The sequence below is a fragment of the Nycticebus coucang genome, chromosome 12 (genome assembly GCF_027406575.1).
Source record: "Nycticebus coucang isolate mNycCou1 chromosome 12, mNycCou1.pri, whole genome shotgun sequence".
Taxonomy (NCBI): domain Eukaryota; kingdom Metazoa; phylum Chordata; class Mammalia; order Primates; family Lorisidae; genus Nycticebus; species Nycticebus coucang.
Genome location: NC_069791.1, coordinates 70,278,799 through 70,295,169, shown reverse-complemented (window position 1 = coordinate 70,295,169; position 16,371 = coordinate 70,278,799). Strand labels below are relative to the sequence as shown.

Genomic DNA, 16,371 nt, shown 5'->3' with positions numbered 1-16,371 from the left:
GAAGAATCTTTTCTTTTGTCTTGACTTTGGGTTCATGACAATGTGTCTTGGAGAAACTCAGAGTTGAGGTGAACCTGGGGCCCGATATTTCTCTGAAAGGAGTTTGTCAGAATCTTTTGTGATATTTGGGAAATTTTCATTTATAATATTCTGTAGTATGGCTTCCATTCCCCTGGGGCATTCGTCTTCCCCTTCTGGGATACCTATAACTTGTCTGTTTGAATGCTTCATAAAGTCCCATAATTCTGTCAGTGAACGTTCTGCTTTCTCTTTCTTCTTTTCTGCCTCTTTAACTATCTGAGTTACCTCAAGAGCTATGTCCTCTACCTCTGAGATTCTTTCTTCTGCATGGTCTAATCTGTTGTTGATACTTTCTATTGCATCTTTAAGTTCCCTAATTGACTGCTTCAGTTCCTTCAGCTCTGCTATATCCTTTCTATATTCTTCATATTGTTTATCTCTTATTTGATTCAGTTTTTGGATTTCCTTTTGGTTATTTTCCAGTTTATCAGCAGTTTCCTTCATTGTTTCCATCATTTCCTTCATTGTTTTTATCATCTGTATTCTAAATTCCCTTTCTGTCATTTCTAACATTTCTTTATAGTGGAATCCTCTTCAGTAGCTACCTCATGGTCCCTTGGAGGGGTTACTCTGGACTGGTTTTTCATGTTGCCAGGATTTTTCTGCTGATTCTTCATCATGAGTGATTTCTTTTATCCTTTCTATATTCTTCATATTGTTCATCTCTTGTTTGATTCTGTTTTTGGATTTCCCTTTGGTTATTTTTCACTTTCTCAGCAATTTCCTTCATTGTTTTGATCATCTGAATTTTAAATTCCCCTTCAGTAATTTCCAACATTTCTTTTTAGGTGGAATCCTCTCCTGTAGCTACTTCACGGTCCCTTGAAGGGGTTGCTCTGGACTGATATTTCATGTTGCCAGGATTTTTCTGCTGATTCTTCTTTATGAGTGATTTCTTGTCTCTGTTTCCTTGCCCTAATTTTCCTTTCACTTCCTCTTCCTCTTTAAGTTGCTGTGCCTTTGGGCTAGGGTTTCCATGAGTCCCAGTGTGCCAAAACTGGTCTTTGTGGCCCTGAGGCCTAAGGCTGCAAGGCATCTCAATCCTCACCTTTAGGCTGCTCAGTCACTAGATTACTCCCTCAGTCACTAGATTACTCCCTCCTGCTCGATCCTTGCTTTGCGACTCTGAGAGTGGAGCTTGCTGGGGCAGTTCTCCCACAATGGCTTGATGTGGCCCACAGCCAAACACTATTTGCTCCATTTGGCTTAGTGCCTCAGTCTGGGTCCCTAGGCAATGCTTAAAGTCCTCCACACTCTTGCCCAAGTTCTCCCAAGGTAGTTCAACCGAGTGCCAAGTCCAAAAACACCAAAACAGCTCACAGGTAAGGCCTTTCCAGTTTGCAATCTCACTGCTGCTGTACTTACAGCTGCCAGTGGGATTAGACCAAATGAATACACGCAACCACTTGCCAGTTTTCCACTCCTTTTGTCCTTCTCATGGGGTCCAAAAGTCTCTCACTGACTCCCTGTGTCCCCAAAGGGATGTTTATGGGCAGATCCCACCAACTAGAGAGGCCTGGAGTCTTGTCTCCCCAGACTCACAGTGCCAGTTGCAAGGAAGCTATTACTCGGCCACCATCTTGGATAATCTCAGAATGTACTCCAGTATTAAACAGTAAATTTGAACAATACAAAAACTGTAACCTACTATTTATCTTCATTGTCTTGATCCTATGAAATATCATAATCCCTAGTATATTAAAATCTCCATTTTATAGATCAAGAAATGTGGCCTTGGGAAATTAACTTTTCCAATACCACACCATTGATAAGTGAGAGAGTCAAGATCCAAATTTGGCTCACTTTTCCCCAAAGCCTGTGCTCTTAGGTACCATACTTAGTCTCAGTTAAACTGGGGAAAGAAGGAATGGGAAATGGGAACAGGATCACTGGGGAAAAGGAAGAACTCAGAAACTTGTGCAAACTCCATGACCCACACTCATGTCAATACTTTGGTGGCAGTCCATCCAGGCTTAGTCAAAGGGTCTTCTGGATCCTCCTTGCTCATTCTCGGCATTATTTATTTTTGCTGCCATAAGTATGTTTGGCCAGTAGAGGGTAATCAAACCTTGATTTCTCTGATGGCTGAGCTATTATAACTGTCTACACTTCCCTTTTTTCTTCTTGGAAGGAGTTCACTTTGGTGGTCTGACAATTAAATTCATGAACTCATCCTAGAACAAGTACTTCCCCCTTGGGAAGCTATGCACTGATGCCAGTGCCTAGTCTACCAATTTTGGAACTTTTTCTGGAATGGCCATCAGAACACTTACTGTCCTGAATGTCATCAAAATATCTTTTTTTTTTCTTTCTTTCTTTCTTTGTTTTTTGAGATGGAGTCATACCTGGTCACTCTGGGTAGAGTGTTGTGGCATCATAGCTCACAGCAACCTCAAACTCTTCGGCCCAACCGATCCTCTTGCCTCACCCTTCCAAGTAGCTGAGACTACAGGTGCTTGCCACACCTGGCTATTTCTTGAGAGAGGTTCTCACTCTTGCTCAGTTTGGTCTCGAACTCCTGAGCTCAGGCAATTCTCCCACCTTGGCCTCCCAAAGTGCTAGGATTACAGGCTTGAGCCACTGCACCTGGCAAAATGTCTTCTTTTAATATTTCCTTTATTTTTGGGTAAAGAAAAGTCATTGGGGCCAGGTCAGGTGAGTAAGGAGGGTGTTCCACTACAGTTATTTTTATTTATTTATTTATTTAGAGAAAGAATCTCACTTTGTCGCCCTTGGTAGAGTGGTGTGGCATCATAGGTCACAGCAACCTCAAACTCTTGGGCCCAAGTGATCTTCTTGCCTCAGCCTCCCAAGTAGCTGGGACTACAGGTGCCTGCCACAACATTCTGGCTATTTTTGTTAAATTAAATGATAGCTGCATACATTAATGTAATCATGGGGTACAATATCCTGGTTTTATATACAATTTGAAATACTTTCATCAAACTGGTTAACAGCCTTCACAACATTTTCTTAGTTTTTGTATTCAGACATTTATATTCTACATTTAGTAAATTTCACATGTATCCTTGTAAGATGCACCGTAGGTGTGGTCCCACTGATTACCCTCACTCCACCCACCCTCCTCCCTTCCCTCCCCTCCCTATCCCTTTTCCCCATATTCTTGGGCTATAATTGGGTCACATGAAAGCCATAAATTAGTTTCATAGTAGGGCTGAGTACATTGGATACTTTTTCTTCCATTCTTGACATACTTTACATATTCAAGAAGAATATGTTCCACCTCCATCCATGTAAACATGAAAGAGGTAGTCTCCATCTTTCTTTAAGGCCGTGTAATATTCCATGGTGAACATATACTATAATTTATTAATCCATTCATGGGTTGATGGGCACTTGGGCTTCTTCCATAACTTAGCAATTATGAATTGGGCTGCAATAAACATTCTGGTACAAATATCTTTGTTATAATGTGATTTTTGGTCTTCTGGGTATATACCTAGTAGAGGAATTGTAGGATCAAATGGCAGGTCTGTTTTTAGATCTCTAAGTGTTCTCCAAACATCTTTCCAAAAGGAACGTATTAGTTTACATTCCCACCAGCAGTGTAGAAGTGTTCCCTTTTCTCCATATCCAGGGCAACATCTCTGGTTTTGGGATTTTGTTATGTGGGCTACTCTAACTGGGGTTAGGTGATATCTCAAAGTAGTTTTGATTTGCATTTCTCTGATGATTAAGGATGGTAAGCCTTTTTTCATATATCTGTAGGCCATGCACCTGTCTTCTCCAGAGAAGTTTCTCTTCAAGTCCCTTGCCCAGCCTGCGATGGGATCACTTGTTCTTTTCTTGCTAATATGTTTGAGTTCCCTGTGGATTCTGGTTATTAAACTTTTGTCAGAGACATAACCTGCAAATATCTTCTCCCATTCTGAGGGATGTCTGCTTGCTTTACTTACTGTGTTCTCGGCTGTGCAGAAGCTTTTTAGTTTGATTAGGTCCCAGGAATGTATTGTTGGTGTTGCTTCAATTGCCCAGGGGGTCTTCCTCATAAAATATTTGCCCAGGCCAATTTCTTCAAGTGTTTCTCCTGCACTTTCTTCTAGTATTTTTATAGTTTCATATCTTAAATTTAAATATTTAATCCAGTAAGAGTCTATCTTAGTTAATGGTGAAAGGTGTGGGTCCAGTTTCAGTCTTCCACAGATCACCAGACAGTTCACCCAGCATCATTTGTTCAATAGGGAATCTTTTCCCCAGTGAATTTTTTTTTTTTTTAAATAGAGACAGAGTCTCGCTTTATCGCCCTTAGTAGAGTGTGGTGGCATCACAGCTCACAACAACCTCCAACTCCTGGGCTAAGGAGATTCTCTTGCCTCAGCCTCCCAAGTAGCTGGGACTACAGGTGTCCACCACAATACCCGGCTATTTTTTTGTTGCAATTTTGCCAGGGCTGGGTTTGAACCTGCCATCCTTGGTGTATGGAGCTGGTGCCCTACCCACTGAGCCACAGGTGCTGCCCCTCACTGAAAGTTTTTAATTGGCTTATCAAAGCTCAAATAATGGTAAGTAGCTGGGTTCATCTCTTGGTTCTCTATTCTGTTCCATACATCTACCTCTCTGTTTTTGTGCCAGTACCAGGCTATTTTGATCACTATTGATTTATAGTATAGTCTGATGTCTGGTAGCCTGATTCCTCCTGCTTTGTTTTTATTTCTGAGTGATGTCTTGGCTATTCAAGGATTTTTTCTGATTCCATATAAAATGAAGTATTATTTTTTTGAGATCTTTAAAGTATGACAGTGAAGCTTTATTAGGAATTGCATTAAAATTGTATATTGCTTTGGGTAGTATGGACATTTTAACAATATTGATTACTCCCAGTCATGAGCATGGTATGTTTTTCCATTTAACATCTTCAGCTATTTCTTTTCTTAGAGTTTCATAGTTCTCCTTATAGAGATCTTCACGTCCTTTGTTAGGTAGACTTCCAAATAGTTCATCTTCTTTGGCATGACTGTGAATGGAATAGAGTCCTTGACTGTTTTTTCAGCATGACTATTCTTGGTATATATAAAGGCTACAGATTTTTGTGTGTTGATTTTGTAACCTGAGACACTGCTGTATTCCTTGATCACTTCTAAGTTTTGTAGTAGAATCCCTGGTATTTTCCAGATATACAATCATATCATCTGTGAAGAGTGAAATTTTGATCTGTTCTGACCCTATGTGGATACCTTTGATCTCCTTTTCTTGCCTAATTGTGATGGCTAAAACTTTCATTAGAATGTTAAAGAGCAGTGGAGACAATGGGCAACCTTACCTGGTTCCTGATCTGAGTGGAAATGATTTCAATTCAACTCCATTCAATACGATATTGGCTATGGGTTTGCTGTAGATGGCCTCTATTGTTTAAGAAATGTCCCTTCTTAGCCTGGCGTTGTGGTGAGTACCTGTAGTCCCAGCTACTCGGGAGGCTGAGACAAGAGAATCACCTAAGCACAGGAGTTGGAGTTTGCTGTGAGCTGTGTGACACCATGGCACTCTACTGAGGGTGATAAAGTGAGACTCTGTCTCTACAAAAAACAAACAAACAAGAAGAAATGTCCCTTCTATACCAATTTTCTTAAGTGTTCTGATCATGAAAGGATGCTGAGTATTATCAAAAGCTTTTTCTGCATCAATTGAAAGAATCGTATGGTCTTTGTTTTTTAATTTGTTTATGTGAGTTGTTTGTAATTTGTTTATGAATTATATTCATAGATTTATATATATTGAACCAGCCTAGAGACCCTGGGATAAAACCCACTTGGTGATGGTGTTTGATGTGTTGCTGGATTCTGTTTTCTGTTGAATATTTTTGCATCATTATTCATTAGTGATATTGGTCTATAATTTTCTTTTCTTGTTGGGTCTTTTCCTGGTTTGGGGATCAAGGTGATGTTTGCTTCATAGAATGTGTTGCGTAGTATTCCTCCTTTTTCTATATTTTGAAAAAGGTTGAGTAATATAGGTACTACCCTGTTTCCCCGAAAATAAGACAGTGTCTTATTTTAAGGTGTGCTCCCAAAGACATGCTAGGTCTTATTTTCAGGGGACATCTTATCTTTCCTGTAAGTAGGTCTTATTTTCAGAGGATGTCTTATTTTTGGGAAAACAGGGTAGTTCCTCTTTAAAGGTTTGGTTGAATTCTGATGTGAAGCCATCTTGTCCTGGGCTTTTCTTTTTAGGGAGATTTTGTATAATTGATGCTATGTCAGAACTTGATTTTGGCCTGTTCAACATTTCCACTTCATTCTGGCTAAGTCTAGGAAGGTGGAGCACTTCCAAGTATTGGTCTATTTCCTTCAGATTTTTGTATTTCTGAGAATAGAGTTTCTTGTAATATTCGTTAAGGATTTTTTGAATTTCTGAGGTGTCTGTTGTTATTTCGTCTTTACCATTTCCACTTGATGAAATTAGAGATTTTACTCTTTCTTTTCCTGGTTAGTTTAGCCAAAGATTTATCTATTTTATTGACCTTTTCAAAAAAACAACTGTTTGATTTATTGATCTGTTGTACAATCCTTTTATTTTGGTTATTTCTTTTCTTTTTTTCTGCTGGGTTTGGGATAGGAATGTTCTTCCTTTTCCAGTTGCTTGAGATGTCCCATTTAGTTGTTAACTTCCTCTCTTTCCATTCTCTTGAGGAAGGCTTGCAGTGGTATAAATTTCCCTCTTAGGACTGCCTTTGCGGTATCCCAGACGTTCTGATAATTTGTGTCTTCATTATCATTTTGTTCCAAAAATTTGGTAATTTTCTTCCTTTTTTTTTTGATTCAGAGCCTCAAGCTGTCACCCTGGGTAGAGTGCCGTGGGATCACAGCTCACAGCAATCTCCAACTCGTGGGCTCAAGCAAGTCTCCTGCCTCCCAACTATCTGGGACTACAGGTGCCTGCCATAATGCCCAGCTATTTTTTGGTTGCAGCCATCATTGTTGTTTGGCAGGCCCAGGCTGGATTTAAACCCACCAGCTCAGGTGTATGTGGCTGGCACCTTAGCCACTTAGCCACTTGAGCCACAAGCATGGGAGCCAGTAATTTCCTTCTTAATCTCATCTATGACCCAGCTATTATTCAGCATAAGGTTATTTAGTTTCCATGTTTTTGTATCAGTATGCAGATTCCTGTTGTTACTGAGTTCAACTTTTATTCCATGATGGTCCAAGAAGATGCAAGGAATAATTTCTATTCTTTTAAATTTGCTGAGGTTAGACTTGTGACCTAAGACGTGATCAATTTTGGAGTATGTTCCATGGGGGTGATGAGAAGGATGTGTATTCAGTTTTGTTAGGATGAAATGTTCTGTAGATGTCTGTTAAATCCAACTGTTGAATGGTTAAGTTTAAGTCTAAAATTTCTTTGCTTAGCTTTTTATTGGAGTATCCAACACTGCCAAAGGAGTGTTAAAATCTCTGACTATTATGGTGCTGGAGGAAATCAAGTTGCTCATGTCTGTTAGAATCTGTCTTATAAATTGAGGCACATTCTGGTTGGGTGCATAAATTTTAATAATTGAAATCTCATCATGTTGAGTGTTACCCTTAACAAATATGAAGTGACCATCCTTATCTTTCCTTACTTTTGTTGGTTTAAAACCTATTGTTTCTGTAAATAAAATCGCAACACCTGCTTTTTTTTAAACAGTCTTCAAAATGTATCATCAACCCCACTGTAAAATATTGCACATGATATTCAGTCTTTTCATTTTGTCTACTGGAGAAACAAAAAAGAAAAACCTATTGCTGTTGATACACTAGATTAAGTCTAACTTGCAAGTACAATGCCCAAGGCACATACTCATTGCAGTTTAAGCAAGGCCCAAATAGCAGGAATCAGGTGCTGAAGGGAACCATGAGGAAGAACATCATCTCAGTCACAAATGTTCGAGTTCACAGGGACTGGTCTGGCATGTACAATACAGGTGGGGAGCTGATGCTACTTGAAGGACTTTGGAAGTGTGCATCAAAGGAGCTCAGTGTAATCCCAATCACAGTATCATTCTGGGGCTCTTCACCTTTTAAAAAATTATCATCTTCATCTTCTATCATCTCCTTTTTAATGGGTTTCTTAAACTCCCGAAGCTCTTCAGCACTCATGTATTCTCATATCTGATAGATAGGATCAATGAATTTCTTTGACCTCTTAAGCACACAAGGATCAAATGGAAGGAAGGTTTCAAGGGGGTTCGTAGGGGTTTGCACTGAGTCTTCACCAGCTGTATTTCTAATAACTGGTAGCATCTAGTGATGGTTCCCCTCAATGATAGCATAGCAGAAGACCAGCTGATATTTATTTGTGATAGCAGCAAAAAAGTTAACCACCAAAAGTAGGCAAATCTTTAGAGGATTTAGCTGACTCATCACAATACGTCCAAAATTTAGACTTTGAAGATAACTTCAAATCTTCTTTTAGATTTCTGCTTAAGAGCTGCTTGTGTCTAAAAACCAAAGTGTAGAACACCACCTGACAGGCTGAATAAAATGGTCCATGGAGAGCAACATCACAAAATCCCTTTGTTCCTGAATCCTGTTATTAAGGTATATGTGCAGCCAATTAACCAAAAGATCAAGGCATGATTTTAAAGTAATAAGAGGAATAAATTTAGCTCTTGCCAAAAAGCTTCCAATATAATTTGCAGCAGCTCGCCTGATGATGGCAGGGTTATTCGGATCCTGTAAGTTTTTCCAGAGATGTTCCAAAAATGCTTCTGCAAATCCCAATTTGAAGCTACAGAGGTAAAACATGAAAAACTGTACATGGTAGGAGGCATGGGTGGGCAACAGGATTTTGTCAAAGATGTTTATTACATCTTGATATAAATCCTTAGTTTTGTTATTATCAATCTTACCATCTGTGTAGCACACATCCTTAATGTAGGATAAAAGCAGTGACAGTAGGAGGTCCAGGCGTTTACCTGTAGGATGTACCATCTCATCAGGCCGTTCAGGATCACCCTTTGTTTCATGTTCAGTTTCTTCATCTTCATCCATATTAAACAATCCTTCTGTGGAATCTGTCCCAACACAAGTCTGAGTGGCTGTTGCCTCAGCATCTTCAATATCCTGCCTGGATGCACTCACATCCAACTTGAGTAGCCTTTCAATAATAAGCTCCAATTTCATGCCTCAAGGTTGGAAAATATACACTAATTCTTAGCAAATTGTGAACGTAACATTCCAATATTCTCTCCGATTTTCAAATGAATGGAAATTTTCCCACCAGTATTGGCATAAGAAACCATGATATCAATGGGAAATATCTTGCTATTATTTGCAAGGCTCTGTGACATGTGTCAAAATTTGCAAGAAGGCTCTCATCTTCATCATCAGAATCTGAAACATCTGCATCACATTCCTTAATGATCACTCGAGGAGGTACAAAATGGGAATCAATCATGCTAAGACAAGGTCTTTGCTGATATAAGATTACCAAGAAAAGCCAAATATTCCTCCACCACTGTTTGACTTTTTTTCAACCAAGGCAACCTCAACTGTTCAAAGTCTTTTGTCAAGGACATGATAGAAGAGTGGAATTCTAGCAGCCAGTTAAGGATCTGGTCATCCTTTATGTCTGGATCTGACAACTGATTCTTCAACAACTCCAAATCATTTGTCTCACCCTTTTTGTACTTCAGCAAGACTTCTGTCACAGTTCCACCAAATCGAACAGTTTTCCTTGGGGGGAATTGAAAAAATTATCCTCTAATACAAGCATATCTGAAATCCTCTCTGACTTCATTTGAAATTCTACAGCCAGTGTCCTTTCTGTTATTCAAACTTACCAAGCTGGTTCTCATTTCACTGGCTGTTCATTCTATCAGAAACACTCTTTCCCTAGATCTGTACATAGTTGGGTTCTTGTCTCCACTCAGGTTGAAGCTCAAATGTCTGCAACACCTGCTTTTTTCTGATTTCCATTTGCCTAAAATATAGATGACCATCACTTCATCCTGAGTTTATATTTATCTTTAAAGGTAAGATGAGATTCTTGTATGCAGCAGATATCTGGCCTGAGTTTTTGTATCCAGTCAGCCAACCTATTCCTCTTTAGAGGACAATTTAAGCCATTCACATTAATTGTAAATATTGATAAGCCTGGTAGAATTTTGGGTATCGAGTTTTTCAAAAGTCCAGTGGACATTTTTAATCCTTTCGTCACTGTGGAAGTTGGAATTTGATCAAAAGTTTCAGCTGTCTCTCCCCTTCTGTTTCCAGTTTTTCCAGGATATATTCATCACTCTTCACACAGCTGCTTACCCTCTTCATGTTTCCGCAGGCCCCTACCTCCAACTTGGTCCCACTCTAGCTATTTTTAGAGACGGGGTCTTGCTCTGGCTCAGGGTGGTCTCGAACCTATGAGCTCAGATGGTCCGACTGCCTTGGCCTCCCAAGTGTTAGCATTACAGGCTTGAGCCACTGAGCCCAGCCCCAGTTATTTGTTTACTTGCTAAAACCTCACTTACAGACAGTGCTGTGTGAACTGTTGCATTGTCGTGATGCAAAAGCCTCGAGTTGGTGAAAGGTTCAATTTGTGTTCATCTAATCTTTTCAAATAGCCTTTTTAGAACTTCCAAATAGTAAACTTGGTGAACTGTTTATCCAGTCAGTATAAATTCATAATGAAAATCCCTCTGCTATGAAAAAAGGTTAGTGACACTGTTTGGAGTCTTGATTTAGAATGATGGCATTTTTTTGGTCATTGAGTATTGGCTGACCTCCACTGTGTACTTTGACATTTTGTCTCAGGGTCATTTGGTACACCCATGTTTCATCACCAGTGATCACATGGTCCAAAATATCGTTTTCCCTCTCCACAAGGTCTTGGGAAACTTTGACTCTTCTTTGCTTTTGTTCATCAGTGAGCCACTTCTGGACCATTTTTACACACACCTTTCTCATGCCAAGATTTTCATTTAGGATTTTCCTGTTTCTCTATTGATGTTTACTTGGTCTGCTATGTTTCTCACAGTCAGTTGATTATTTTGATGCACAATTTGATTAATTTTTATAATATTTTCATCAGTTCTGCTTGATACTGGCTGCCCTGACCTCTCTTCATCAGTGATGCTTCCTCTCCCCTCAGAAAAATGTTTAATCCATATGTACACTGCTATTTTCTTCATGGCATTATCCACATAAACTTGGACTAGTGTGTTCCTCATTTTTCTTCCACTCTTGCCAAGTTTAACAAGGAATGTATGTTTCTTCATTGCTCTAATTCAAGCTCTGACTTTCTGGAGATGGCATACAAAAACACACAACACTATAATGAATGTCACTCAGCAAGATACCGCCACACTTCCACAAGACACAGCTGTGAGACACCAAGGTTATGAAACCATATCGAGTTCTTTGTAAAATGTTACCAATATAATGGTGGCAAGTTCACAAACTTAATTCTTAGACCTTGTATAGCATGTTGGAGAGCTGCAAAGACATTTGCTAAAGAAAATGAATAAAAGTGGAGTGGTATAGTTAGACAATTGTTAAAGAAAAAAATTGTTCAATGATACTTGTTAAAGCACAGTGAGGAAGACTTTATTCCGGATCATCATGATAGATATAGGAACCATTGCAATGGAGTCTTGTAGTGGAGGAGAGAGATTCAATCCTGAATATAACATGGAAAACTGGGAATTTATAGCCAAGGAGCAGAGTGGGGGTCGATAGATGGAAAAGTACCAAGAGGAAACAGTCTAATTAAACCAACCTAATGGGATTCTTGCTGACGGCAGGCTAGGGTGATCAGACAACACCTGGGGGATGGTGGTGGAAGAGAAACCTAATCAGATCTTACGAGTGTAAAGCAGTGATTTTCAACCAGTGTGCCATGAAAAATTTTTTCTTATTTTAAAATTTTAGATGAATATGAGGGTACAATTAGGTTACAATGTGTATGTTTGTTAAAGCCTCTACTGTAGTTATGTCCCACATGCAGGACGTGTGCCATATACCCCTACATTGTGCCCATTAGGTGGGAGCACACCAATCCCCCTCTCTTCTCCTCCCTCCCCCCAGCTTGAATTGAATTGAGTTTTTCTCTTGTATGGGCATGTATTGGTTTGTCTACTGGCTTCATATTAGTGTCAAGTACATTGGATACTTGTTTTTCTATTCTTGTGATACTTTATTATGAAAGCATGTGTTTCAACTCCATCCAGATTAAGACAAAAGATTTATAATCTCCATATTTTTATGGCTGAATAATATTCCATGATATAAATGTATCAGCGTTTATTATTCCATTCCTGGGTTGATAGGCATTTGGTTGTTTCCACATCTTGGTGATTGTAAATCGAGTTGCAATAAACAATCATGCAAATGTCCTTATGATAAAATGATTTTCTTTTTTCTACTGGGTAGATGCCTAGTAATGGATTGTGGGATCAAATAGAAGGTCTATTTTGAGCTCCTTGAGGATTTTCCATACTTCTTTCCAAAGAAGCTGTATTAGTTGGCAGTTCCACCAACAGTGCAAAAGTGTTCCCTTCTCTCTACAACTGCACTAGCATCTGCAGCTTTGGGACTTTGTGATGTGAGCTATTCTCACTGGAGTTAGGTGATATCTCAGGGTGGTTTTGATTTGCAATTCTCTGGTAATTAGGGATGTGCCACAAAAATTTTTACAGATCTGGTGTGGTGCCTGTGGCTCAAAGGAGTAGGGCGCCAGCCCCATATACTGGAGATGGCGAGTTCAAACCTGGCTCTGGCCCAAAACTGCAAAAAGAAAAAAAAAATTTTTTTTTTACAGATTATTAAATTACTTTTGAAAGAAGTTCAGAGCTCATTAAATATATATACATATTTACTTTTTTTTGATCAACATAATCTAAGTGTACCACAGCAGTTTAACTATAGGTTCAAGTGTGCCATGAGATTAAAAAAAGGTTATAAAACATTGGTGTAAAGGGAAATAAAAATCTTAAGAGTCCCCCGCTCCCCAACTCCTATGCAAAAGGAAAAGTCAAGCCTAGAGTCTGAGTCACACAACACCTTCTTCCTTCCACGTGGACAGCTGTTACTAACATTATGTATCAGCCAGATTCCAAGGCAAGTTAAAAGGCCTCATCTACAAGGACTTTCCTACAGATCATTCATAATAATATTCCTTTCTGGCTCCCCATAAGCAAGGACATGCAAATTGTAACTTTAGCTCTGCAGGTTAAGTCTAGCTACTAAAACTAAAATCTGTTTAATTCCACACTAATAATGTTGATTCTAAGTTTATCTTCCCAGGTGTAGAACAGAAACAAGCCAGAATTCAAATATTCTTCCACCTACCCAGGGACATTTATACAACTGATGGTTTCTTTACTCCCCTTTTCTAACATTCCCCTTATCTTTTTTTTTTTTTTATTTCAGTTTGCTTGTTCATTCTTTCTCGTTTGAAGTTTTTTTTTACTGTGCTTGCTTTGGCGATTCTCTTTTCCTTTGCCTCCCCAGTAGCTGGGATTACAGACGCCCACCGCAACATCCGGCTATTTTTGATGTTACTAGAGATGGGGTTTCACTCTGGCTCACTGCTGCTCATACGGGTCTCAAACCTCCGAGCTCAGGCAATCCACCTGCCTTGAACCTCCGAGCTCAGGCAATCCACCTGCCTCAGCCTCACACAGTGCTAGGATTACAGGCGTTAGCCACCATACCCGCCCCATTCCCCTTATCTTATGTAAAATATGGATTTCCTGGGCCTCACAAGAATGTAACCATTTGTCTCATTGCCTGCCTCCCTCCTTTTTTCTTTCTGTATGCCCTATCCTCTTTAAAAACTAAGTTCCCAAATCCTGCTTTGGAAAAACATCATAGATCCATCTGTGGCCTGTGTTTTTCCCAGGTGTGTCCTCAAATTTTGGCTTAATAAATCTCCTTTGATTGAGATCTTTCCCTCAGTAACTTAATTTGTGTTGTCAAAGGTGATATGGAAGGGGAGTTCTTGCTACACTAACTTAGCAGGGTTTTTTGCTTAAAATGGATTTTACAAGGAAATGCACAGATGGATCTAGTAGAAGATTTAGAAGCTTAACTGAAGTTTGGCCAAGCAAGGAATCTTTGTCCTAATACTATGCCTTAGGGCCAGAGTTCTGTTGCTAGTCAGCTTTTGGAGTTTTGGATATCTGGAAAATGGGCCATAAGAATACCTGCTCTGACAACTTTAAAGCATTGGGAGAAAGATTGAACTGTAACATGTGAGAGTAAATTAGCTTGGTGAAGGAAATATTCACAAATAGTAAGGGATTTTTTTTTTTTTTAGAGACAGAGTCTCACTTTGTCGCCCTCGGTAGAGTGCTGTGGCATCACAGCTCCCAGCAACCTCCAGCTCTTGGGCTTAGGCAATTCTCTTGCCTCAGCCTCCCGACTAGCTGGGACTACAGATGCCTGCCACGATGCCCAGCTATTTTTTGTTGCAGTTTGGCCGGGGCTGGGTTCAAACCTGCCACCCTCGGTATATGGGGCTGGCACCCTACTCACTGAACCATAGGCACTGCCCTCGTAAGAGATTCTTAATCCTTAAAACTCTTAGATACAATATTATTTCTGATCTCCTCTCTGGCTTAAAATCAGTTTCCTAGGGTTAGGTGTGACTCACCTGTCACAGACTCTTTTTATGTTCTGACCTTCCTGGAGAGGGCCACCTGTCATCATCACATCTTTATCATTCTTAACACCTAGGATGTGGCCTGATACTGTTTGCTGAAAGGGTTTAGTTCTACTTATTGGAATCATGCAGAATAGATCAAATCCCTCGTCTAACATGACAGGCCCAGATTTTTGATGGCAAAGACTGTGGTCTTTGGTGAGTTTTTTCTTGATTGTATTCATGAGGTGGTTTTGAAACCATCAACCCTATCACTGTCCTTTTACCATGCTGGGGTTGGTCTGTTCTTTCAAAACATGGAGCCTAGGACTCAATGCAGGGCACAGTTGACAGCTAAGCTAGATAGGGTAGAGTCAGCCTATCACCTCCCATATTCAAGAATCTGAAATGGAGCCTGGGCTGAAGACAGGAGACCTAAAGGGAGGGATGGCAACTACTGTAAAGGGCTAAAGGTAGTCTGGAACAAGCAATTTCCATTACTCCAAGGGAATTTGCTTCCTTGGAGGACTTGGGATTGCAAATCAACTGATTGAGGCAGGTAAGAACTGGCAAGGCATTTGGGCAACTGGAAACAATCACAGAAGCCATTTTCAATGCTGGCCCCAATATCCAGGACTGAAATGGGATTAGAGCCTGGGTTCCCAATTTTCATAAAGACCTGGTTTAAAGGTTGTATGTTTTAGGGATTCATGATACGAAGGATACTGTTAGAATGTTTCACTTAAAAAGAGGAGACTTTCGGGCGGCGCCTGTGGCTCAGTCGGTAAGACGCCGGCCCCATATACCGAGGGTGGCGGGTTCAATACCCGGCCCCGGCCGAACTGCAACAAAAAAATAGCCGGGCGTTGTGGTGGGCGCCTGTAGTCCCAGCTACTTGGGAGGCTGAGGCAAGAGAATGGCTGAGGCAAGAGAATCGCTTAAGCCCAGGAGTTGGAGGTTGCTGTGAGCTGTGTGAGGCCACGGCACTCTACCGAGGGCCATAAAGTGAGACTCTGTCTCTACAAAAAAAAAAAAAGAGACTTTCATAAGGGTCAAATGAATATTCAAGAGAAAAGAGAGGCCGAAGGAGGATATAATAGTTAAAACTTTTTGATACTTCAACCAGGCACTCTTGTAGCTGCTTCACATGTATTAGTTCATTTAATAACTCGATGTCCATTTTACCGATGAAGAAACTAGCACATTCAAAGAAACTTACCCGAAGTCATACACCTAGTATGTGGTAGATGAAGGATGTTAACACTAGACAAACTGGCCTCCGGGCCTGCACACTTAGCTATTATGCTATGCTGATTCACGACCTTAACTGTGGGGTCTTGTTAGTGATGGATGAAGATGGGTGTGTCAGGGTTTTATTTGTGGGTCACAGTTCGTTATTATTTTTTTGAAATAGTGTCTTATTTTGTCACCCTGGTAGAGAGTGCTGTAGCATCACAGTTCACAGCAACCTCAAAGTCTTGGGCTTAAGCAATTCTTTTTACTCAGTCTCCCAAATAGCAGGGACTACAGGCACCTGCCACAATGCCTGGCTATTTTTAGAGATGAGGTCTTGCTCTGGCTCAGGCTGGTCTAGAAATTGTGAGCTCAGGCAATCCACCCACCTCGGTCTCCCAGAGTGCTAGGATTACAGGCATGAGCCACCGTGCCCGGCCCCCCAGTTTTTAACTTTGAAATTATGTTTTCTTTACTCCAAAC

The 16,371-nt window shown here is 40.2% G+C and overlaps 1 protein-coding gene and 1 pseudogene across 1 annotated transcript; both read right to left on the bottom strand.

Annotated features, from left to right (window-relative positions):
• Nucleotides 1–7,997: 7,997 nt before the first annotated feature.
• LOC128561645 (RNA polymerase I-specific transcription initiation factor RRN3-like) lies at nt 7,998–9,800 on the bottom strand. Its single transcript, XM_053556141.1, has one exon. It carries the CDS (start codon nt 9,201–9,203, stop codon nt 8,502–8,504), a length of 702 nt encoding a protein of 233 aa, XP_053412116.1. The 5' UTR covers nt 9,204–9,800; the 3' UTR covers nt 7,998–8,501.
• LOC128561990 (putative RRN3-like protein RRN3P2) lies at nt 9,227–9,819 on the bottom strand (annotated as a pseudogene).
• Nucleotides 9,820–16,371: the final 6,552 nt, after the last annotated feature.